This window comes from Neodiprion virginianus, chromosome 5 (genome assembly GCF_021901495.1).
Source record: "Neodiprion virginianus isolate iyNeoVirg1 chromosome 5, iyNeoVirg1.1, whole genome shotgun sequence".
Classification (NCBI taxonomy): domain Eukaryota; kingdom Metazoa; phylum Arthropoda; class Insecta; order Hymenoptera; family Diprionidae; genus Neodiprion; species Neodiprion virginianus.
In genome coordinates, this window is record NC_060881.1 from 33,682,635 (window position 1) to 33,709,796 (window position 27,162).

The 27,162-nt window shown below is 36.8% G+C and overlaps 1 protein-coding gene across 4 annotated transcripts; it reads left to right on the plus strand.

The window, feature by feature from the left end:
• Positions 1-578: 578 nt before the first annotated feature.
• LOC124305826 (trehalase) lies at positions 579-26,849 on the plus strand. 4 transcript variants are annotated; one of them, XM_046765707.1, is made up of 8 exons: positions 579-963; positions 1,196-1,263; positions 16,676-17,036; positions 17,939-18,721; positions 18,990-19,126; positions 19,219-19,772; positions 20,074-20,324; positions 23,813-26,849. In XM_046765707.1, exons 3-8 carry the CDS (start codon positions 16,891-16,893, stop codon positions 23,955-23,957), a joined length of 2,016 nt encoding a protein of 671 aa, XP_046621663.1. In that variant the 5' UTR covers positions 579-963; positions 1,196-1,263; positions 16,676-16,890; the 3' UTR covers positions 23,958-26,849. The 4 variants fall into 4 exon arrangements, with proteins under 4 accessions (XP_046621663.1, XP_046621664.1, XP_046621662.1 ...); XM_046765708.1 differs by lacking the exon at positions 579-963 and having other exon boundaries at positions 1,061-1,263; XM_046765706.1 differs by lacking the exons at positions 579-963; positions 1,196-1,263 and adding an exon at positions 15,086-15,443.
• Positions 26,850-27,162: the final 313 nt, after the last annotated feature.

Sequence of the window (27,162 nt, forward strand, 5' to 3'; positions counted from 1 at the left end):
GAAGTCACGAGGAAAATCTTGTGCCTAATAAAGTGATATCAAAGTTTTTCTAATTTTTCGGGACTCAGAAACGCTTGCTTCGCTGGAATGCAGATTTTTCGGTAATCAGCTTACTTCACGAACGTGTATATTGCGTTCGATCATTGCGCTTAATTCAGCCAAAAAACCAATGCTAATTTTCCGTTCGCAATCATCGAACTATGTTCAAGGAAGACAAATACAGGCTTCGAGGATCCGACTTATTTCGGATTACTTGAATCATTCGAAAGTCAAATCAGTGCATCGGCGGTTTAACCGTCACATCTGCTCTTCCGACCAACTTCCGGTTCATCGCCACAAAGAAAGATTTTCAATGGAAGCTGTTGCTCGAACGTCCTTGGTTCAGGGTACCGGAAAAGCGCAAAGAACGACGGGTGACGAGTAGAAACCGATTTGAATTGTCGCAGCTTTTATCGGTGCGCACCTCTGCGGTATAATTGCAGACTATAAAGTGCGAAAATTAAACGCATACATAACGCATTCGCCCCGATAGCCTTCCTGGTCAGTTTTTTTCTTCATCGCTGCAGTCGGCGCGCGAACGGAAGCTGACTGGTTGAGCACGGGAATTCCATCCTATTTCTACTTCGCGTAGTCGTTCGACCGTCGCGACGGTCGCCGTTTTCGCAAACTTTTCGCAAGCTTTGTTGAACGCTGATCGCGTCACGGGCGTAGGTATCAATCACGGTATGTGAATGACTGGTCGTCGTCTGCGCGCACGCATTATTATCGTTAAGTCTGTAAATACTGTGCATCAAGGCGTCTGTATTACGCTCGCGCAGAGGGCTGATAACTGGCGGAGATAAATCACGGCTGAAATCCTTGATTCTGTACCAAACCGTCCTGCTATCGCGTTACTTTGAGGTTAAGTTCAGTGGTGATTTGCAATAAACGGCCTAATTTCAACTGCAGATCTAATATGAACAGGTGAGTTATGACTCTGTCAGAATTATAAATACCTGTTGCTTATCTATAACATTTGATTAGTATCATAAATCCCCGTTTCAGATACCTTGATTTTTTCGTCGCTCCTTCCTTTCCTCATTTCGCTACGCCAGTATAAATCGTTCTCAGCATTTCTTTCACTGTCCGTTCGGAAGTACCACAACAATAAACGCGTTATTAAGCTATTCGTTTGTTTTTTTTTCAAATTCTTCAGCTGAAGGATGACAATCAACTACGAAGTTGTCGCAGATCTCCGCACGTTTCATCAGCATCGAATTTCTTGTGAGTACATACATACCTACTTATGCATTACTTGCTTTGAGTTTTAATTTTAACATCGGTGGCGCTACGTCTAGATACTTTTTTTCTATGGCCATGCATATTCATACATGCATCCATACGCATCTATATTCAGATCATACTGTATCCATCGCGTTGCGACTTGCGGTTTCGGTGTACGCACTATAAGATACACACGCGCACGCCGCGGTTGCGTCTCAATAATTATTCGCTAATCATGGAAAGCAAAGCTGGCAATTTTGCGGTGCATTATATTTTGCTGAATGTTCACGTGCTGATCGTGCTTATCTGGGAAGTAAAAAACTTCTTCACCACAACTTATACCGCGCGTATATTATAGGAATGCAATTTAAAAGGCCGAGGAGTTTCGGTCATCAATGGAACTTTTGAAGAGAGATTGTATATTTTCTTTTTCCAATAAGGCAATTTTTTTCACCAAGCTGACTCGGCAATGGTAATTTTTTTGTCGAGATTTATTCGGTATTCAAACATGTCGGTATAAATCTTGACACGAGCTGTACACCACGTTTCAATTGATTATCTGTCTCGCGTTAAAGTGAAGAAATAATAAATCCCCCAGGCGAACTTGCGATACTGGCACACATAACGCTTGACGCTTCTCATCTGTCCAAGCGTAACAGACACCCAATCTTATCAGCAGTCGGCTGTTAACTCAGACGCATTGTCAGTACATTGTTTAACGAATAAATAAAATACAAAATTTTAGTTTGTACTTTGCACGCATGCTACGGGTGAATGACATGGTCATGACATTAGGGTAAATAATTCAATCATTTTCGATGGATGACGCAAGGCCACGTTCTCCAAAACCTGATATTCAGATCATTATCACTGTTATATTATCTGAAATTAAAACACCTGCATGTATACAGGTTTTCCTTCTTTTCTCTATTCGAAGTCGAAGGTGAATTATGAAAAAGTTATACGCGCGTTGCCTCTAATTGGTGTTTCGTAATTTGCATTTGAAATAGAACGAGTAAAATGAAAATGTGTGTGCCCCATGTACGAAGAGAGCAGTCGTTGACTTTTAAACTTACATGTACAGTCATCATCAATAATTTTTTATATTCAATTGTCTACATGTATAATGTATATACGTGTATGTTAACCTAGCATCTAATGAAAAGTGGTAAGGCATTGTGCCAGGAAATTTATTTTTCTTTGTCATTAACAAAGAACGGATACATGTATTGCGCAATAACCTTCTCTTCTCGTCTCCTCTTCTACGTCCTCCTGCTCCTCGTTATGTAATCGTGTAATTAATTACTTCTATGACTCGTCGCGCGGGTTGTTTTACACTATGTATATATGCATGTTCATATGTGTCACATCTACCTATTTTGCAAAACTTATATGAAGACGGATTGTCAACCAATTTATTTCGAACGTCGAGATCTTTCGCGTCATGATCGTTGTCACGATTATGATCATTAGCGCGCGTGTTTTATTACGTCGGCATTACTTTCTCCCCTTACCTATGAATTTTAAAAATTCGTATTCTTTATTCACCTACAAACATAATACAGATTGTTTTTCTATTATGACGATGTCGCGAGTACGAAAATTTAGGTACGTACAATTAAAACTGTTTACTGCAGTATTTTCATTCAATTGCTAATTTCATTTACGTTCAGATTCGGCAATAATACGTGCACATTGTAAGAATTGATGAAATATAATACCTGACCTGTTACTGTAAGGATTAAATACCGCGAATTTATTTTTTCAAGGGTGTATCGAAATCTCACTTATGACAATTTTCCGTCACCCTAGCAACGAAACATAAACGGTGAATCTATTCATTGATGTAGAATTGTGTGATAAAATTTGAAATTAATAAATGTTGTCGTGTCCAATAAATAAAGAAGATAATCGTAACCCTCGAGCAAGCGCCAACGTAGACTTCTGTCGTCTACTGCATGTCTTCATCAATTTATTGTTGTTCATCGGCAATTGTTTTATTTTTTTTCCGCTCGGATTTTTCCTATTAAGCATATCAGCTAAGCTGCAAGCACTTGTGTCTCTATCTCTATCTTCACAGTTTGACAAGAGTATTTAAGTGTTTGTCAAAGCCTAGGTGATACCAAAGGTTCAATTCTGGTTTATAATTGAAGTGACATCATAAAAGATGATGAATATAAAAACACTTAGAAACAGTAATCATTTAGGATTTATAAGTGTGAATATAATCTGATCGTCGATATGGATGATCGACTCACAATTTGATCTTGTCATTATTGCATTAATTTTATCGATAGTAACAACGTCGATGACTGTGTAACCAACTGTTCCTGGAATTATTATACGTATTCATAAAAAAAGAAAATCGAGGTCAAGTCTACGGTGATTATTATAGATGATCAAGGAATTCGGCAATTATATTCAGTCAAGAATTGGCATATAGACGATCGGTTCGAACGGTGGCCCGCCTCGTAACATCCTGTTGCTGTATAGTTGTAATTTGTTCATCCCGCTTTCAAAAGATAACAATACATGTATAACGTACCATAGTCAACGTTAATTACCGTTGACTAGAGATATCAATACTCATTGTTAGGCGAACCTATGTCTATAATACAATATGATAATTGTCGCTAAAGTTATTTACCCATTGCTGTTCAACATTTCGAACGATGAGTAACATCGACAACGAAGTTTGACGGTAGGTATTTTTTGACAGAGCCGTACAAAAAGCATGGTTATTATAAGGACTTATCTGTACGCTGCAGTTCAATGAATTATATGTATATGCTTGTGCAAGTTCTCACTGCTTCGTAGATTTGGTGACAAGCATAAACATTTCAAAAAATTTTAAAGCTGTCTTAAGAGTGATCTAGGTAGATAGATAGATAGATAGATACATACATAGATAGATAGATAGATAGATAGATAGATAGATAGGTAGATACATAGACAGGTAGGTAAGTAGGTAGATAGATGGATGGATAGATAGATGGATAGATAGATAGATAGATAGATAGATAGATAGATAGATAGATAGATTATATAGATAGACACTTGTAGATGTACAGACAGTATGGGTATACCTACCTACCTACCTAAAACGCTACATTCTGACATCAGACTCGCGCGTGATATAACAGCTGTAACATATGTGTGCATAGACGTAGGTCTGTGTTACGTAGTAGGTCAGGTATTGTTATTACTATTTCGATTACGAATTATCTAATGGCTCAGAAAATAAATTGTCGTATACGTAATGCAGTGCACTCTTGATATTATAGTTCGAATTCGATTTTATTACGAGGTTGAAGTCAGTAAAGTCAATGTGATGAAACGTTAGGGAAAAATCATCGATTTGCAATTTCTAAATAATTTGGTAAAAAACTGGAAATATCAGTTTTCTATCATGGGAATTACAAATGATTTTTTGAGGCAACAAGTTTACTTTTTATCATCGAGAAAACAAATTGGCTTGAACTGACTTTTTTGTACATTATATTTTTCTTCACATCGAATTGAATTTGAACCGAATATTTTAGGTTTTAGTAACTTACTAGAACTGGAAAAATGGCAGGGAAAACTAGGTTCTAGGTCTTGGAAAATCTGAAAATGTCATGGAATTTTTTCCCAACAATTTATGGCCACCTTGGTTACTGCCTCATTACGGCTTACTCAGTTTCAGACAATCTTAAAGTTGCGGAAAAACTATTTTTCCTAAACATTCATTCTTACGCTAAAGTTATTAACTTTGACCTCATATTTTATTACTGTATTGTCGATAGCTTTCTAAATTTGTTCTTATTTTTCATCATAGTTATAGGTAGTATTTTACAGTTTATGCTGATTGATGAAAAAAAAAAAAATTTCGAAATTGTACTCTTATTTATGCTGATTGTTTTTTTCCCGTTTGAAGAATTATTACATCATAAATATCGGTTGTGTCACAAAATTGGGCGACCAAGAATGATCAACTTTTACCTGCCATCATCCATTTTTTGGTAACCAACTTCCCCCGTGATTTTACCCAAGTAGATAATTACCGTGTATCGTTTTTGACCTATTGGGTTAACAAAATCCTGAATTTTGTTCTATTCATCGGAGTTTTCATAACTAGTAGAACTCGCGGTCACGTGATATATAAGAAAAAAAAAGAAAAATACTGCAGAAGATTTACACCATCGTTTTGTTATCATCATTCATTTATTTATGTATAATGTACAGACATGTTGAGCGTGTGCTGTGTCGGGTTTTCCACAAAGAGGCGATTTTTAGTCGTTAAAAAGATGCACGTGTTTATATCGTGGTCAAAAGTATGAGGGGTAAAGAAAAAGTTTGACGAGGTTGAAGTTAGTAACGTTATCGTAACGTAACACTAGGGGAAAAATCACTATTATTTTAATTTTACAATGATTTTTCAGGAACTAAGATTTCAAAATGTGAGCGTGATTTGCTTTATTACGGTTTACTGAATTTTTAGACAATTCCAAAATGGCGCAATAACGGTTTTTCTTCGGTACGAATCGTTACGACAACGTTACTAACTTCAGTACGATAAAATTCGTTGTTTTCAAAATCCAGCGCCAATTTTAAACAGATCATAGGTCCGTGCATACGTATAATACACGTAACTCAGGTTATGTCCAGATGTTTAGTCTCGTAATCTGCAATTATGTAGTATACCTACAGCACTTGAAATTATTCGAAGCAAAATAATCATGATGTCAATATGTGAATATACTTGATTGCCCCAATTACCCTCAATCGTAGGCAATTTTTTATTTCAATATGTTATTTCTCGATTGAGAATTAAATATTAATTTACGTACACGCACCTAATTATCGTACTCACCATATGTGTGCTTCATTTGTTAGTTTTTTTCATACCTGAGGTCACAAATGCCTGCAAATGTCTAGACTTATCTTTCGTAATATCCGTATAAATTTCGCCTGTATTAAGTTCTTGAAATTTGAACAGTCCTTGGATAATATCTAATAATTGTTCTGCGATATCTTTGGGTATTTTATATTTTTACAAACGTTTTCTCTTCAACTAGTGTTAATATTATCTACACCAGTAAAAATTATTATTTATTGTATACTTGTATCCACAAATCGAAACAATTAAAGAGTTGATGATAAAAAAAAATAACGACAAAATATACAGATAACATTCCATCCCTTTGTTCCATAGCTTCGATGAAAAGTTCGCCCTACATATACATATACACATACACGATTAAATTTTCATTAGAGCTAATTGTTGTGGTAATAATGTATTAAAATAGAGTAGTGAGGCTAAGACGCGCAGTAGACGACGTTTTGTCTAGGTTAAATTAGTTGTACAAATACTAATGGCATTTGTGAAAAAGAGGTGATAGATTATTAACCCATATAGTATTGAAAGATAATGACGATACTAATTACAGGTGTACCAACCCATTGTAGTACATACATGAATACAACATACATACCTTCGTCTCTTTTTACCTATAAGGATATACACGGATGTCGTTGTATATGTATGTATGAATGAAATACATTTGTTACACATGTACGTCACAAACTTACGACCTTGGGCAAGGCTTGAATTTATTACCAACTGAGAATACGTTCGAAGGTTCGGTTTATTGTACGATGGTTTTTTTCTCGCTTTAAAATAAAGAACCACGGCAACAGTCCTTCAAAAATTCGATCGTTATATGTGTATGCGAAAAGAAGATAGCAATGCATCATCGTGTGCTTTACGTAAATACCTATCTATGTAAAATTCAAAGCTCGGCCTAAAGTCCTTTTGACGTGTGTTCGCTTATAACTCGAGAATAACCGAACCGATTTTGATTCTAATTTGTTCTCTGGATAGCTACAACGTCTGGTCAGATTTAAGGCTACATGTAGTAATAATGGTTTTTGTCACTTAAATTTTAGATCTCTAAGCGTAACCGATCTTCTTCATAAAATTTCTGCTGTTTAGATTTTTTTGAAAAAATACGATCTCGTGTTTTTCTTTTTTTTTTCTGTAAAAAAATCTGTTCCTTAAAAATTTGAGGTCAATTTCTGGACATATTTTCAGTACCAGCCAGAAAAAACAGTCTTTGTCGCACAAAAATTTTTGGGATTTTTGATAACGAGGAAGAAGAAAAAAAAAAATACAAATATTGAACGATTACATCGAAAAGCAGAAAACTTTTCAGAAAATGTGATCTCATAATTTCTCCAGTCTGAAAATTTCGGATGCTAACGAAGAATGCCCAACTTTTCGATGGAATTGTTGGAATTATTTTTTGTTTGCAAAAGTCTCAAAGAAGCTGTTTTTGTAACGACAAAACGTGTTTCTTTGGCTGCTGCTAGAAGACTGTTTGAAAATAGAATTCACACTTCGAAATGTGAAACTTTTTCTTTCACGAAGAAATACCATGTGTCATATTTATTTTCCGACCACAGCAAATGGTTGAAATTCGAAGTCAAAAATTTGACGGAAATATAAAAAGAGGTGTGAAATTTGAGAGATGTTCATTTCTTAGTAGACCCGATAACGTATCAAAGTAGCAGTTAAACTGAAAGTTTGTCACCTGATCGCTTTAATCTATAATTGGCAGAATCGCGCATATATACGAATCTGTGGGGTATACTATTTGACAATTTCATAAAAAAAAATCTCTACAATTCTACGAAATTCTTTATCTTCTCCTCAGCTGGGTCGACTCATTCCTGTTGCAATTTTTTATTATTATACACGATTGGCAAAAATCCAAACAAATAATAGACGGAAAGAAAAAAGAAAGATAGAAACAAATCTACAACTTTCGAGGACTGTCAACTTTTCACAGATATACGTATTTTTTCCTTGAGTAAAAATAAAAGGATAGAAATAGAGAGATAAATGAGATAAGAACTGTGAAATAATATATTGACCTAATGTTGTAAAAAATTTATGTACCGTACAATCTATATATGGAAATAAGAGTATGAATTTCGACACAAACCTGAAGATTATGACCACTCGACCCGAAAATGCGCAACAGAGTTTCTTTCGGTTGTTCATTCGTGTTTGTAGTAATTGACGAATGAGTGGGTGTAGAAATGTAGAGTAACTAGAAAACAAAATGATCGCTAATATGGAATTTTGAAAAACGTGAAAATATGCCTCACAGAATATATATATATACAGAATTCTATATATAAATAGAATTATCAAGATTATGTTTTTACACGTTCTACACTTTGACTTTTCTATTTTTTATTTTCTATATTTCGATTTTTAACACATTTAAATAGCATAAAGCAGATCCTGGCGACATTCGAACTTTCGATATTCTGATCCTGCTCATAAATTTTCACCCCCACGATTATCAAATTTGAACAGTTTCTTGCAGCTGGTTTTTGTCGCTAAATCAATAAATAAACCATTGGAGCATGCATGTATTCCCGGTCTCTGCGTAACAAACGTCGACGACCTACGTGAAGTCCGGCACACCGCCTCTTTTATCCTCGGCATCCGTCGTCAGTCGAGTGTTTGTTATACACGCGCCGGATGAAAGTTTACACGTATACGTGCACACTTTACAGCGTCACGAATTCCCAGAATGTAGCCGATGCGACACGCGCGAGTAAATTGCGTGCTAAAACTCACGTGTCTCATCTGACGCAACTCATTTGCGGTCTCTGTGAATAAACTTGGATTTTTGTATGAATTATTACCAACTAATACGCATACATGTAACACACTTGTCCCCATATATTAGAGGTAATAATTACGGGATACAGTTGCAGGGTCGCCACACACGTGAAAAATCTGAAAAACCTGAAAATATCAGGAAATTTCAAAATGGGAAAACCGGGAATTGGCAGGAAACTTTTATTTTCTGCGTGGAAAATATTGAAAAATCAATTTTCCATCATGAGAATTAGAAATGATTTTTTGAGATAACAAATTTACTTTTTTACGCCGAGAAACAAAAAATTGGCAATTCGAATTGAATTTGAATCGAATACAGAGTTAATAAGAGTTGAGAACGATTTAGGTTTTAGTAACTTACTAGAACTGGGGAAAATGTCAGGGAAAACCTGGAAATATTGAATTTTTTTTTGTTTTACTTAATTTTGATTGTTTGAAGCAAACGTTTGCTGACAAGAACAAATTCCCTAGAAAATCGACCGGTTGACAAGTGGCAGTCACTGAACTCTATTGGCAGCCAAACATAACCTCTTAATGCCTATTAATTGTGCATTCTGAAATTATCGGGCAACGTGGTGCGATTATACATATGTTTGGGAGTGCAGCTTCTTTCTTTAACAAAGTTTCTCTCGCGCTGATCTGGACTTAAGTAAGTTCGGTACCAACGGCGTCAAAATACCCTAGATCGGTGGTGATTAATTGTTGTGACGTTGAATCTGTCGGGGGAAAAGACGAGAGTGTTTTTTAAAAGTCGTGGTTGTGTACTAATGTAATAAAAATAATTCCCTAACAATATGGGGATTTCTTAGAAAGTTGGTACAAAACTTATTTAAGAGCTTTGACCTCGGAAAAAGGGCCGTGTCGTGGAGTTCTACGCACACCATGCATACTCACATCATGACTAGCAACGCTAAAAACTCCCTAGGACAGAGGCAGAGCTACTCGCCAACTTGGCAGCGTAAAAGAGATAAAAGCAATTCTTGACAGCACTGGGACTTGATATCGGAACGCACCCTAAGAAGGGTCGGCTCGCGATGCAGACTTGATTCACTACGCATTGGTCACGCTGTTTATCATGCTAGTAACATTGTTACGAAGTTGGCAGTTACGCGCATAAATTAGGCGAGTTGCAATCGTCGAGCAGGTCCTTTCACGATAACCTCTCGGTATAAGGATTCTTGCACTTCAAATCATATTTTCAAAATATTTCCAAGTCTGCTTATTACACAAACTCCGGACGATAATATTTTTTCCGAATTCAAATCCATTTCAACTTCATTCTGAAAATACCGTTGAATTGTACATTCAATACATAATTGCTGGTTCGGGCTTTATTACCACGTATGTACGTACAAAATGAACGTTTACATTATATATATAATAATAGTGATACAAAAAGCCAAGTTTGATTTTCATATAAAACAATTTTTTTACTCGACACTTTGCGAGCCTTTTGTGCGAAATGTATTTTTTATTACTATCATTTATTTTACTCGCAACATTCAACGCAACAGAACCATTTCACGGCCAAGTATATGGTATTAGCTCGACAAATAGGCTATACTCGTATATGCGGAGAACGGAAGAAGACGAGCGCGCACATTTTAGTAGGTCGTCTAAAGACAATTGCATTCTCATTTTATAGGCCATTGCAGGTGTTAACTTGTTTGAATAATAATAAAAATACATCTACAAATATACACGCATAGGCGCCCATAAAATTCTATGTACAATACCCGCGTGCACTTCGAAGACTTCCTGCATGTCGTATGTGTGCGCGAATCGGCATTGCCACTGCACACGTATCTATAATATGCATTTTTACGGTCGCTTGCAGGTTTCAAGGACAGTCTTGAATTATCTACTCCATATCCCTCCCGTAATAACACCCGGGTGATTAAGCCGGGGTTTTACGATTTTCAAATAGGTATTTACGTTGCAGTCTAAAAGTTTAACAAGACGACAGCGTTAGTTTACGATATCAACTTTTGCGCTAATGCCGCACTCGTATTGCTAATTTTTCTCATACTCGTCGTAATTACATATCTGTATGTAAACTAGTTTTCCGGGTAAAGTTTCAAGATTTTGTACATACGATGCATTGAACTTACAATTAGTACATAAGTGACGAAAAATTATTCAAAATGCAACGTGTGTATACTGATAATATTTTGCATTCAAACTAAAGGCAGTATGTCGTGAAAAAAATTGCAAGATATGAATGCAGGTTTTATTTGTTATTATAATAACGCGCTCCTACAAAAGTAATGGTATATTTTTCTATTAAGAACGTTTATTTATCTTCTTTTAATACTGCTCGTTTGATTTTTCCCGCCAGGTGGCGCCACTGGTTGTCTGGATTCTCGCTAGAGCGAAAGAAACACGATTTTTAGATTTCGAAAACCTGTTTGGGGAACGCGAAAAATAGATGTCAAAAGCAATATGCTTTCTGTGTAAAGTTCAGTTCATTTGTTCGAAAATGCCAAAAAAAAAAAAAAAAAATTGCATGCTGAGCCAATAATTGATAATCAGACAGAGAAGGTGGCTTGTCGCGAAAAAACATCAAGCCTATAATCACGTTAGCGTGTCAGAAAGATGTGGAACGAAGGATTGGTAAAAAGAAATTCTTGGGATAACGGATGCTGGTATGGTTGAAGGTCACCTTGAACACAGCGGCAGCTTTTAACGAATAAAAAATCTGATATTTATGCACTGGGACTTACAGTGATGAACGAATCGTCGGAGACATCGTGCTAATGAGTATATGAAAAGATTCCTTGTAATCTGAAAATTTATTTCATATTTCGCAAATATATATATATATATATATATATACATATATATATATATATATATATATATATATATATATATATATATATATATATATATATATATATATATATATATATATATATATATGATAAAAAAAAATGACACTATACATTTTCGTTGTAACTTTTGGGGGTATTGAATTGGTTCCACGACTCGATGAATATTGGAGCATGGAGATTGGATGAGCAGGAAAACTGACACATTTTGGTTGTAATCGTGAAATTGACGTGGGTGTGACGGGATAAATCTATTCAAGCGGCATTCCACGTATCTTGTTAAGAGCGATACTGATTTTAATTTGAAAACCGAGTGGGTACAGTCAGAAGTTCAAAGAGCGATGGTTCCGTCAGCCGGTCACGTGGCCAAATCCCGGAGCTGGATCAATGAAGATATTTCATCCCGTCGAAAAAAAATAATTAAAAAAAAAAAAACTTCCCTAAGGTTAATTAGGGGATTATCCTGGTGTAACAATTCGAAAAATAGCTGATATTCGATGGTTAATATACGCTAATGAATCTGATGTTTTTTTATGTGAAATCAAAGCACTCATGAAGAACAGTAAATAAATTTTTAAACGTTTATTTATTTGTTTATTTTTTTTTTAAATTTATTTTACAAGGTTGAAAATGACTTCGAAAAAATAGGAGTCTCCACGGTAAGCACGGTGGTGGCCGTAAAAATACTATTATTAATATTACGATGTATTCGCGACGCGGTTTAACTGATGCAAACATTAATATTCGCCCTGTAGATAATTTACTATAGAAAAAATACCCTAACTTTTCTTTATCATATGCAATTCTAACTAAATCGCAGGATTGCACAGTCGGTATAGAAAATCTTGATTTCTACCTATAATATAAGATCTGCTTGTTTATCAACGGCCAACGGATTTAAAAATCTTTACACGAAAAGAGATTCTCGTGAGTCTTCAATATTTTATTTTTTTCTTTCACTGCGGACTTATTCATTTGATTATAATCAAGATAGAAAAAACTGAATATTTATCACCTTTTAATCGGCCGGTACAATTCGGTTAATGAGATTTGCAGTTATCGTTATGGTAAAAACTTATCGAGCTACACTTATAAACAATATATATTATACTGTGCATGGGCTTTTTATTCGATATGGATAACACTAGGGTAGGATGATAAGTGTTACATATCATATATACATGTAAGAGTTATGTCATGTGATATGTTGTATTAGAGAATATCATGTCATACCCGCTTATTCGAAAGACTCAAGAGCTGTTTTTACGCTGGAAAAAATCTTTCCGCTATAAAATGGTACAGAAATGTTGTAATTAAATCGAGAAAAAAAAAAAAAAAAAAAACTTCCTTCTGTTATCTTCCAACGGGTTCTTTTTCCCGCGTTGCGGATAATATTACATTAAGTATAATATGTGAGTAATACGATAATATGCTGTGCACGTAATTTATGTTTTTCCAAGAGGTGTATAAAATAATTGCTTGTACTGTATATACATCGTCGAATTTACATGAAAATAAACGGCGTGAAGTCATTTTATTATTTTAAATCGATAGTTATTTATACGAAAAAAACTGCAGTAATAATCCGTGAATAAAATCCCGTATCATAAACAACGACGATCAAAAAAGTGAAATCGCGCAAGCGTTCACTCGATGCATGCATGGGATATATATTTCACATTGTACTTGCGAAACATTCGTTCAATTCGCAATTTAAAAACACGTGTTTCAGTATATTCTTCTTCACCCCGATGATTAGTTTTTTTTTTCTCCCTACTATATCCCCCTCACATACAAAAGAAGCGATTTAATGTACATAAATAAATTTATCAGACACTGCACGCATTATCGTCGACATCGTCCAGATACTGATAAACTCTTACGCACCTATACGGTATATTGCATATTATTGGTCAATTATAGAAGTTTGACGTAACGTTTTCATTGTCACGTTTTACATGATATGCAAACACATAGAGAAAGAGAGAGAGAGAGAGAGAGAGAGAGAGAGAGAGAGAGAGAGAGAGAGAGAGAGAGAGAGACTTGTCAGTCTATTGGTAGGAGCGGCAAAAGCTTAAGCGAATATCAGTAACATTCCACTCACGATCAACGGATCACAATTAGCATTGATCGACGTTAAAAACCGCTCGTTTTGCCGCACATGTTTATACGAATTGCCGCCTGATGTGGTACGTATATGTATATAATAATTAATAAGAAAGAGCAATAAAAATGTGCGTGCGTTACGTATTTAACAGTAATATGCGCTTTTGTTTGTTAGCGTTTCTCTACATATGTGCTGTTCAGCCGAACATTATGTTCTTAAACAGGCACCGCGCACGCGTCAGAGCCATGCGAAAGAAAATTCAACAATTGATACAATACACCGACATTATCTGTTTGGATCGTATAATATTATACATGTATAAAAAGGCATAATTGTTTCGTTACGTTGTACTACATGAGGTTAAAGTGATTGACCCTCTGTTCAATACAGCGAATCAGAAGATTCCTCTCGAGGCGACGACGTCGGCTTCTCCGAAGGGGCTTATATTATCAGGCTGAAGTTTGTAACTTTATTGTAATGATGGATATTTAGAAAAAGTCGTTACTTTGCAACTTTCGGAACACTTGAAGTTTACCTCACCGTTAATACGGCATCAACTAATTCAGACTTTGTAAGTTCAACTTCTTCAGTTATTCTAAAGGCGCGAGATGGTAATTTTTTGTTTCAACGTTTCGATACGTTAACGTTGCTAACTCAAACCTCGTCTTAAATTAGGGAAATCGAGAGTATATATTGTAACAGACTAGCTGTTTGAGCAGCTGTTATTCTCCGTCATATTTACCGAAAGTCGAAAATTTCAAGGCGGCATTCTTTTCGTTTGTCTTTTCATTTTCACAGAACATTTTCGCGAATATATCGAACCTGTAAGCCATGGGTATAATGATTATCCTTGCGTAATGTACTGTAATAACGATCTCACGATGAACTGGCAAATTGTGGCGAAACCGAGTGGCTAGGTATTACAGCTATATCTATCGCTAAGGAAGAAGGTGTAGGAAAAAAAAGAATTAAAAAAAAAAACCGCAAGACAAAAAACCGCGCACATTCCTGTTACGCATTTGTAGGTATGTACTATACCAAGAAGAAGGAGACACCGACATTGCCGAGAAGTGCTGTTAGAAACGCGATTAAACCGCAACCAATCGGAGAGTTTCGTATTAGAGGCTTGGCCAATGATGGAGTCGCGTTCAGGGGGCTCGACTGCTGATGTAACCGTGAGGTTATTTTAAAAAGCAGTTCTCTCTGGCGGTAGAGAACCAGTCGTATATTCCTACCGACGCGAGACAGACTGCAACACTCGAGGCAGGAGAGCCATTCACTTTGTCCTCCGCGGTTCTTCGATCATAAAGCATTCTTTTAATAATTTCCCCGATTTTTTTAAAATTCGGAATTGCTTTTCTTTTATTCCGACCTCTGGAAAATCGATCACGATCGAATATTCGCCGCACTTTTCATAACGTGAACCAAGGTACATGTCAATCAGGGATCAAAGCTGCTCTGTGTGTACCTGTAACTGAATATCTTATCGTCGATTAAGTACGATAGTTTTGTTAAAGCGAGGGAGGAGTGCAATAAGTTTCTGAACACCACTGGACGGTATCAGGTATGGTAGATTTTTTTTCGCCATTTGTTTACATCATCATCGTCATCAATCACTTATCCACATCACGTTTCTTCGTGGAATCAGTTTCGTTGCATTCCGCGACCTTTGTCTTTCGTCACGTCTACGTGTTATAAATCCCCCCGATAAAAATTTTACAATACACATATATGCACGGTGAAACGGCGCAAAGTCGTTATCTGCTCGTTTGCAAAACGCGATAGTCGGGTGTTTATTGGAGTCGTTAAAACCTGACGAACGGATTTCGGAAGGCGAATCCATAGCGCGTAGTGTTTGAACAACTCTGTAATCTGCGATAGGTATGTCAGAACTGATATGACGATCGTTGATACTTGGAATTCCGTTTTCGAATATTGAGCGATTGTTCAATGTCATCGTAAGTGCGAAAGGGAATGCGCGGTTAGCGAATTCGGTGCGCGGTATTAATTTGCCAAGGACACTTGGTCGGATCGAGATCGGCGGGGTCCAGCATCGACGGAGAAAGAAATGTTCCTATTTTCGCTGGCCAAAGTCGTTCTCGAACGAACACGCGACTGTTATAAACGGTTTGTCATTCCTCCAGTCGAGACGTTCGTTCGGCACAACAACGGTTTGTCCGCTCGCACCTGCCTTGGCGATTTAATTTTTGTGGCAAAATGGAAAGATCGTTATGATTACCAAGTAACTTATGAGTTTAAGGGTGACTTGGCACGTGCACGGTAAAATAGTGAAGACTATTTTTAAGTAGGGTGATGTTGCGTCAAAACGCGTCGTCTCTCGTGTCTTGTGACTTGTGCTACTCGTTTAAAACGACGCGAATAGATCCGCCACACACCCGTTTAGAGAACACGCTATCTCTCACGGTCAGACGTTATTCCGCCAATGAAATTTCACAGTTGTTGCACTTTCGACCGATGTCTCTATTAATATGAATGCTGAAACTTTACTTTCAAACATTTTCGCACGGCTTCGCGATATACTCTCGTGGCTCGAACAACGAATCGAAAGCAACTAGCCGCCACTGTTGGACCGTTGACCGAGCGCGAGACGCCGAAAGATTCAGGGAAAGTTATGGGTACCAAAACATGATCCCAACAGGATCGGAACCTGGTTGACCCAATCGGTCGAGTCACTTCTCAACGGTATTGTGTGAATTCGACCGTCGAATTGCCGAGCTGTGTCCGAACAATTGTGAGTCTGTTTTAGGTGGTTTTTTTTTGCTTTTATGATGGTAGGAACAATGATGTCTTGCTTTTGGAGCTGAGGCAGGAATCATTTAGGATTAGCGAGTTGGAGAAGAGGTGTAACAGGATCACTGAAAAGGTCGCCTGCGAGACTCCGGCGCACGTTTGTAACAAGAAGGAGAGCCTTAAGTCGTCGCCAAGGTCTTGGCCAATAGGAAATCGCCTCAGTGCCCTGAACTAACGAAGCCCTGAAGTTGAAGCGGAGTATGATGGTGCCGACAACTACACATTCGACTAATGTTCGGCTGCTGATAGTTAGCACGCTGCTTGCCGCAGCGGCGTTGATTGACGCTAAGAAGGCCAATCGCGACGACGACATCGAGGAATCAAGCCGCCCGCCTCCATGTGACAGGTAAGTGGCGTCACGTGACACTGTAATTTATCGTAAGGGTTATGCGAAAGACTTGATCGTTTTCAATGTCAGCACCATCGCACGTTACCGGCACTATCGGTTGTATCGGTACCTGCCTTTCCGTTTTCATTTGTTTCAACTTCCATCCTCGCAATATAAACGAGTCAATGTGCGAAGTAAACTCGCTTCCATGCAGCAGCGCGGGAATTCGCGCAGACAATGGAACGCTCGTTAACCGTCGATTCAAATTCCTCGAAAAACATTCGACGGTGCTTTAACAATCGAAGGTATGTGTGTCAGTGTCGCGCTCTTGGGCTTGTTCGTTGGTTCGTTCCTTCGTTCATTTTCGAATGCTGCACCAGTCTCGTTAGCTGGCATTAAGACGTTGAAAAACAAACTCTATGCTCGCAACACTACATACCCCACCTTCGAATCGTTCTATTTATAAACGCGTTCCATTTGACGTTTAAGTGTCTATAGCAACGGTCATTTCTCTTCAACGAGGGCTCGCGCCTAGCGAAATGAGCTTGTGTCAGCTATATTCGGTCATTTCCTGTCTGCATCGAACGAACCCTCTTCGCACTGTTGCCCTGCCAACACCGGGTAACGTGTCTGTCGATACAGTCAAATCTTTTCTTACTTCTCGAAAGCGTCAATCACTTTACAAAATCTCACAAATTTTCGCAAGAATTTGTCAGTTCGTTATTCAGAAGTTGAAAAATAACGAATTTGAATCTATTGTGCCACCCTAAAATCCAGTTTAAATATTTCTGCCCAAAGACTAGACGCTTTTATACGTGCAAGTATGTTTGTTCTATTGAAAAGGACCTGTGCTTTTTCATACCTTTGTACATAAGCATAATACATATTTCCTTATAAAGATAATAACCCAATTATTTCAGTCCGATCTATTGTTATGGCGACATCTTGCACACCGTGCAAACGAATTCTATCTACACCGATTCGAAGACCTTCGTCGATATGAAGATGAGGAATCCTCAAAACAAAACACTGCTGTTGTTTGAGGAATTCATGAACAGCACCGGACACGCGCCGACGAAGACGGAGATCGAGGTGTTCGTCAACAACACGTTCGAGGCTGCGGGTTCGGAGTTCGAAGATTGGGATCCGTCAGACTGGACGGAGCATCCGAAGTTCCTCGACAACATTCTGGACCCTAATTTGAACAAGTTTGCCTCCAGTTTGAACGAGATATGGAAACTTTTGGGGCGAAAGATGAAGGACGAGGTGAAAGAGAACGAAGATCTTTACTCGATAATATACGTTCCGAACCCGGTAATTGTGCCCGGTGGAAGATTCCGAGAATTTTATTACTGGGACTCGTACTGGATCGTCAGGGGCCTGCTTCGTTCCGAAATGCACACTACCGTCAGGGGAATGCTATCGAATTTCGTCAGCGTAGTGGAAAGAATAGGCTTTATACCGAACGGCGGAAGAGTTTACTACAAGATGAGATCACAGCCACCGATGTTGATACCGATGGTCAAGGCTTACCTGGACGTTACCAATGACCTCGATTGGCTTACGGAAAACGTCTGGCTTTTGGAGAAGGAGTTTCAGTTCTGGATGAACAATCATACCGTGACATTTGAAAAGGATGGGGTATCCTACACTATGGCTCGATATTATGAGATTTCCTCCGGCCCGCGGCCCGAATCCTACAGGTAAACTGCTGCAGTCGGTAGTTATAACTATTACAGATAACTCTGAAATGTGGGAAATCATTCAAAATCCCATCTATTATTGGTACGACAGCTCGCGTCGCGCGTTTTGGACATTTCTAGCGACAAGTTAAAATTGTGTTTTCTGAATGCAGAGTTTTAGATTGTTTTTCAGTATCAACCATCTGCAGTTGAGCGTACCCTGCTTTGAACGATTCCGCGTGGGCAATAGAGTCTGTCCTTAATCGTGTTTTTTTTTTTTTTTACTCAGAGAGGATTACGAATCTGCTCAATATTTTCGTACGGATGCGGAGAAAAATCTGTTCTACAGAGAATTGAAAGCTGGAGCTGAGTCCGGCTGGGATTTCTCCAGCCGTTGGTTCATCTCCGAAAGTTATACCAATAAAGGTCAGTAGGGAATTGTTTGTCCCCTCATACATTACGTACCAATCAGTTCATCGATTCGTTCATTGTACAATCATTATATTTCATTCTTGCAGGCAATCTAACAAGTATAAAAACGTCCCACATTATTCCCGTGTGTTTGAACTCGATATTATACGGCAACGCAGTTTTGCTATCCGAGTTCTATACACAAGTTGGTAACGCGACGAAAGCCGCAGAATACGCGAGTATCGCTGAACAGTGGCAAAAGGCTGTGACGGCTGTTTTGTGGCACGATGAAGTCGGCGCATGGCTCGACTACGACTTCGTTAACGAGGTGAAACGTGACTACTTTTACCCCACGAACATCGCGCCCTTCTGGACCCATTGTTACGATCCTGCGAACCGCGAAAATCACGTGGCCAAGATTTTGAAGTACCTGGAAAAGAGCCAGATCATGATTCACCTGGGAGGCATTCCCGCTACGCTGGAGCATTCCGGTGAACAATGGGACTACCCGAATGCCTGGGCGCCGTTGCAGTGGATCATGATCAGAGCTTTGAACAACACCGAGGACCCTTGGGCGCAAAGATTAGCCTACGAAATCAGCCAGAGATGGGTGCGAACCAACTGGTTGGCGTTCAACGAAACCGGCTACATGTTTGAGAAGGTAAGAGATGGGCGAACTCGGTCCCGAAAAAGCCCAAACGTAGCTGCATGATGGTGAAAACACTCCGAACCCGATATTCAAGTCCCACCTCGCGACTTTACGTAGCTCTGTACTCTAAACGAAATATTATTCATAGACGAGGCAAGTTCTAGCGATTTCCCAGTCACCTGCATGACAAAAAAATGTCCTCGTAGCGAATTACTACGCGGTTACTCGACCGTGAATAGCAGAGAAACAAGTTTATCGCTTGCTACGGCCCGACGCCATTTTGAAAATCTTTTCACCGCGCCACTTGTTGCAGTATGACGCAACCGTCGCAGGGGGTCACGGAGGCGGGGGCGAATACGAGGTCCAGCTGGGTTTTGGGTGGTCAAATGGGGCCGCTATGGAGTTGATGTATAGGTACGGGGACAAACTCACAGCCGAGGATTACTTCACTCCGAACGACGTTTCGAGTTCCGCTTTCGAACAGCAGGTTGTCGTATCGTCTACCGGTCAGCTACTCACAGGAATTCTAGTGCTTATCATATCGTTAGCAACAGGATTCATAGGGTGAGGTAGGTAGAAACGGTGATCTCGTCTTCGGCATTCAAAAAACCTCGAGCTTGATAACATGAATATTTTTGTTTTTCTGTTTCAGAATTTCATCTGGTATAACCGTCTTTGTATACACAAGTCTAGATAAATCATAACTGCAAAGTATCGAGGGCAGGTTTAGTCTATCTCTCGATACCATCGACAAATTTTGATATGCATAGATAATCACTGATACATAACTATAGACAATAATATAACTCTGACAACAAAAGTCAGGTAAGGGTAGCGGATGGTGAATAATTTACTCTTTGTAGCAAACCATTTGAGCCTGCGCTGCGTCAGCGCTAAAATTCCTGTCAGTCTAAATCAACAAGAATTTAGTCACTCCAGTGTTGAACTGTGCCAATAATTATACCGTGTCCATTAACCATAAATTAATTAGCAGGATAAAAGCGAAAATGCAACATGTGATTTAATCCTCTGCTGTAAATTGACGTGCAACCTCTTCCAATTTCTCATAGGCATTTAACGTTAACCGTTTCTGAATGAACTAGAAGTTACTAATTGGAACAGGTAAATTGAAAATTCGTAGCAGGGATTCGTATTCGTACAAAGTATGGTAGATATTATATTTGTATATATATATATATACACACACACACATGCGCTCACACACATCTATATATATGCATATGCATATGGGTGTTTATCACGCGAATCATCAGTACACTTATTGCCGGCTTTTAAATTATTGCTTATTGAAGAGCGAGTCAATTTATACCTCTGCTGTTACGTAACTCTATATAAGTACGTATGCTTACTCCACGTATTACTTGACGTATACATATACAATTAACTGCTTAACTTACATATTTGCCGAAGCATGATTACTTTTATTATACAGAAGGAAGTACGAAACAGACTTCGTGGAGCGTCGTGAGATTTTTTTTGTCCCCGCTGCAAATATGTATGAGATCCATAATTTGCGTGGTGGGTTTGTTGGTATTCCAATCTCTTTACCTCTGGCAAAACTGTTTATATTAATCGAATCCGCTTAATATTAATTATAGTATGTCCAAGGTAGATATCTTAACGATATACCTCATGGTTAATTAATATTAATAACCAATTTTTTGGGGGATTTCAGTCACGATTGAAAACAAAATCATATGCAGATTAAAAAAAAGAATATTTCTAATCTTTGAGGGCATAAATTGAATCAAGCGCGTCATTAGAGCATTTATTTTGCAAAGTTTTCGTGAAACGTATTAATACCTTTCATGTTATATGACACAAACAATGGTTCAAAGCTTTATTAATGATAGCATAATATTTTCTCGGTGCCTCTTTACCAACTATTCCAGTCAAAAAATTACATTTTATACATAGCCCTGTGAATTTTGAGAACATTTTAACAGTCTTTCTTTTCTCTATTTCGTGACATCCTACATACCTTTAAATACCTCCAAGTATGTTTATACATATACATATATTTTTTTCCAAACTACGAAAAGCTGTTTTTTTTTTTTTAATCTTTTTTTTCATTATTCTAAACTTAATTCACGTGCGTCACATTTTGATTGCTCTTTACGTAATTAAAGTTTAGAATAACAGCATGTGGCGTTATTAACATAATGAATTTTGTCATAAGAATTTAGTACTTATTGCTTATACCAGTGAAAATATAACATATGTATATACATATATATTTGTACAAATCGTCCACAATTCGTACAAATAATACAAATAACCAAAAGTTCAAAGAATAAGGGCGTCGGCTGATTAGGATGAGAATTATTTTATTTAGTAATATTTGGCATTCCGATTAACGCTTGCTTTACGCATGTATCCAACTATACGAACTCCATAGATCGTGAATGTAAGCTTACGATGAAAACAAAGACAACTAGATTATTGCTTATGCATGTAAAAAACTTCGCCGATATACTTGCTTCGTAACCCAAGCCTTAACATACGTAAAAAAAAAAGTAATATTCGAATCATATTAATTTTATTAAGAATACTTGAGCAAACTTTTTATGAAATATCAGTAATAATATTAATCGTAAAAATAGCAATTTTAATTTTACTAATGATAATAACTGTAGTCTTAAGGATACGTATATGTGTATATTTTCTCCTCCCTATTTTTCTGTCAAATTTTCCGTACATACCTATTTATTTTATTCTTAAACAGAAAATCTTCTTCTCCTCTCTTTCACTGGGACAATACGGTAGCATATTGCATGTTTCTAGTTTAAATATTATCAATTCAAGTTGTATTCATTTTTTAATTTCGTAGCGAGATGTGCAAATCTCAAATTTTACTACCTGTACGATAATTAATGAATATCCAACACCGCAGGTTGTGAATTATCTGAGATATTAATGTACATATATATACCATGTGAAATAGAGTATAGTTAGAAATTAAATTAACTTATTGGGACTAATACGTCCTGCTATAGTAAATGCATGGCCGATGGATTGTCTGTGTTCTTATTAGTTTCAGTAAAGAAATCACGAAAAAAAGTATATTCAGCCTAGTAAAGTAGTATAATACGTATCTTCTTCCTTTTACTTTACAAATAAATCTCTTTGTCGCACTTATGAAATAGAAGACAATGCATGCTCCTTCTTCCTGACCCTATTATCAATATATAGACCTTGAAACTCCCTGTCGTGAAAAGTAATAAAATAATAGAGAAATTAATTCACTCCTTACAAACCATTCCTCATTAATTATACTCTCGTTATTGTGTTGTTCTGTAGTGACGTAGTTCTGTCTTGAATCGACTAATGATTGGATATTTACTTGTGTTAGTAGATTAGTTATCCTTGGAATTTTTTGTTTCCCAAATTTATTGGTTGAATAATCCATTGCATGAAAAACTTTTTCAGTAGCAGATCAATCTTTACATTCTCACATCAGGACTGACTATGTCTTTTTTTTTAGTATATCGTCATTATTAGAATATATCTATTCTCGTTATTACAATTTTTTTCAATTGAAATAAAAAAGAATTTTTTAAAATCATGAAGTGATAAATTAATCCAAGGTAGAATTGTTCGAAGGAGACAAAGGTGTATAAATAATATCGATGATGCTTGAAATTTTTTTCATTATAATTTTTCATAATTCGATTTGAACGAGAAAAATAATGTGAATGAAAAAATCTCTTAAGACATCACGAGAAAAAAATAATCATTGGCACAGTTGTTTTCCATGTGGAGGGGAAAAATTGAAAAAAAAAACTGACCTATACGTAGAAAATAAGAGAAACTCTCGATGAGATCATCGCTTACAGCTGACGAAAAATGAAAGGATAAAATAAGCCAATTCAGATTAGATTAGATTAGGTCGGATTAGTGGCAAAGTACGTACATCGTTTTGTTTGTAGCTGCGCAGGCATTTGACGCCTTGTCTATAGTTTAACGACGGCCTGTAATTTGTCAGGCACAAGTGTCGGGGGTTTAATTTACGTTTGTTGTTTCAATTTCAGTATGGTGGTGTACAAGAGCCGGAATTATTATGCTCCTGCACCGTCGACGATGACGAACAAGAAGGGGACTAACCCAGCGACGAGCGGAAGCCTTTACAGGAAACGTGTCGCCTACACGGAGCTCAAGGATCTAAACTACGATTGATAAATGCTCAAAGATTAGGAAGACATTTTTAAAGCGGGTCTGATCGTGTTTGGACTAGTATTTCTTTATCTATAAAACGAGTGAGGTTCGACTTTTACAAACATTATGGAATCCTCAGCGATGGTCATCCGTCGTCAGAAGTTATCGGATAATATTTATACATACGCTTCCGTAAGTTTAAGTATAGATATTCGTCATGTTTGTTCCTTTGCTCAGACGTGAAAGTCCACCGCTCTTAGTAGGAATTCTGTAGATTATATAGCTATGAAAATAGCACCAATTAGTGACCAGTTATGCAAATACAAGAGCAACGTTATTTTGTACATGTAAGTTCTTTGACACGGATATAATTTACTCAGAAAATAACTGGTCCTAATCAACCTTGGAGCTCGAATGTGTTTCTATGAAGGAAAAAAAAATAATAATCAAGTGCCTAAAAGTCGTACGCAGTTACGATAGAACTACTCCCTAGCTATTTCATTTCATGTATATGTATCATGTATATTTCTCAAACTTGTGCGATATCTGTTAGCTAATTTTCTTGGCACAATTCTCATCTTATTCCCTTTCTCCTGTGTCTTACATCAGTTTAGGTTATCTTATCGTTAGACGTAAAAACGATTTTTAAAAAAATTGACGCGATGAAAGTGAATTAAGGCAACTGCAACGGCCGAGCAGAATTTATGTACCATATATTTGCACGTAAGATCAGCCTTTTGAGAACGTTCGTTACAATATTTTCAAATGGGCATTAGGATGTAATAAAATATTATAATAGTCCAGGATAATAGAAAATATGTTTGAATTTTAACGATCTAGAAATATTTAGTTCAAAAATTGCTAAGTAGTCTAATTGTAAGTATATGATAATTGTACAAATTCATCCTGCGTATGATTATGTTTCGTCAGTAAATGTATCTAGATTCTGATGAGCGAGCGATTTGTACAAGACAAGCATTTCAACTAGTTCCTTTGGCGACCGACTTTGTGCAAAGATATTTTGATTCTCGATCGTTTCAGCCTGTAGCGTGTAACGTGTATTGAGATCTGGGGCAGCGTTTTGCAAACTCGTAATATGTAAATATTACACAGCGATGATCAAAGATAATATTTACGAATGTTATGTACTTTGGTTTACGTTACCGAGTGTGAACATTTGGTCTGTACTTATATCTTGACCGTATGGAAATGGCAGAGATCAGTATTGTCAAATTTTAACTTGAGATCGCAAAGTACAATGTATAATAAAGGAAAATTATAGATGGATCAAAATCCTAGCACCGGCTTGTCGATAGCTAGACCAGTTGGAAATGCTTACACCTATTTGCAGGATAGCTATAAAAATTGAGAAAAAAATTTCGATAATTTATGAATATTCGATTTAAAATTCGATGAAAAGGTAAACTGTAGCTAATGCATTAATCTCCAATTCTCTTCCGTCACTTTTCGCGTTCAAGTCATTCTGTGAAGGACAACGTAGCCGAGATCAATTTTGGCCTCACTATTTTCTACGTGAAGTTATAGTAATTCGATTAAAATCAAATCATCTAACTTCGACCAGTGATTAAACCTGTATATGGATCATCGGCGAAAGAAAACCATAAAAGATAATGTATGATATTCTATGAAGCAAATTTGACGAAATTAGGAAAGTAAATAAACAAAATTTTAAAATGATTAAACAAATAAATAGAAGTGTAAATAAGTGAATGACTAAGAGGCCATGACATTGGATTTTAAAATGGTAACAAGTATGCGTGTATAATGTTTTTTTGTGTTCGCTTATCATCATATTTGAATAACGGCACGGTATATTGGAACTGGAACTATAACTTAAATATATAATTATTATAATAAATACTCAATTAACTCATCCCACCGAGGGATGTGTGTATAATCTGCAGTATAATGGCCGACTAGATATAGGTATGAGAGTTTAGATTGTTATTTTATAATGTGAGGATTCCTGTGTATTATATATATATAATATATATATATATATACATATGCATACATAATGATGTAATATATATATATATATTGTACACATGTATATTATTGTGTATGGGGAAATAGTGATGGCTTAACATTGTGATCAATTATTAGGTTTCATCACATGGTATACAATTTATTGTTACTGTCTGTATAGTATCAGTATCAGAAGCTTGCACATGCAATTCAGGGTAAAATTGATTCAGGATATTTCACAATACACTTTTTCTTCGACATGGTGAATACGCACAAAGCAAAACGGTCATATTTCCCCACTGTTTGCTAATCAATTATCAGGAATACACCCAGTCGAGGAAAGTGATTTGAAACATAAATTGCAAAGCTCCTTTTGTTTTTTTTTTTGTTGCTGTTTTGTCTACAATAGCAGAATATTTCAGTATTTTGATATACACATATAGGCTGGATGTTGACCGTGTGAAGTTTATACATACAATGATTCATATAACTTATATTTTCCATTGATTTGCATGTACTTGATCATTTGTTTGTTCAACACCATCAATAGTGAGATAAAATTTTAAAAAACACCTGATTTTTTCCTTGTCTCCTTCTTCAATATTAATTGAAACAGTTTTTTTTGAAATTTTTAACCAAAATGTCTGTATATTCAGCTTCGACGACTATTATTTCTACAATACGATTACTTCTTTTATTTACTGCTGGAATAAATATCAATTAAAAAAAAAAGAAAAAGAAAAACAGACACAAACGGAACTAAATAAAATCAAATCATGCATCAAATCACTGTACATACAAATAAGTAAATTGCAAATTAAAAGGAGGATAATACGAAAAATGAAATAAAACGTGGAATAAACTGCGTATGGGTAATGTATTAAAGTGATGACTAAATTATTAATAAATGTATTTTATTTTTAACGATATATTTTAATCAGTTTAATTACCCAAGCAGAAGTTTTCCTTACCATTTACTGGAACATACAACAAATGCAATACATGTCAAAACGTATTGCAACTTATGGTGTCTAAAAAAAATCTGTCGTGTTTTCTGAAGACGCGTCAATTCCTGCGCATATGGATTATCGTAAAATTAGTTCGTCGAATCGTCGTGCGAGGGCAGTTAAATCGCTACTCGCACTACGTTCACCAACTTGTGGCGTCGTCTTGCGGACTGATAAAGAACTGCAGCATTGAATTGCACGGCTCACAGACTGCGCTTAATGAGGCGTAG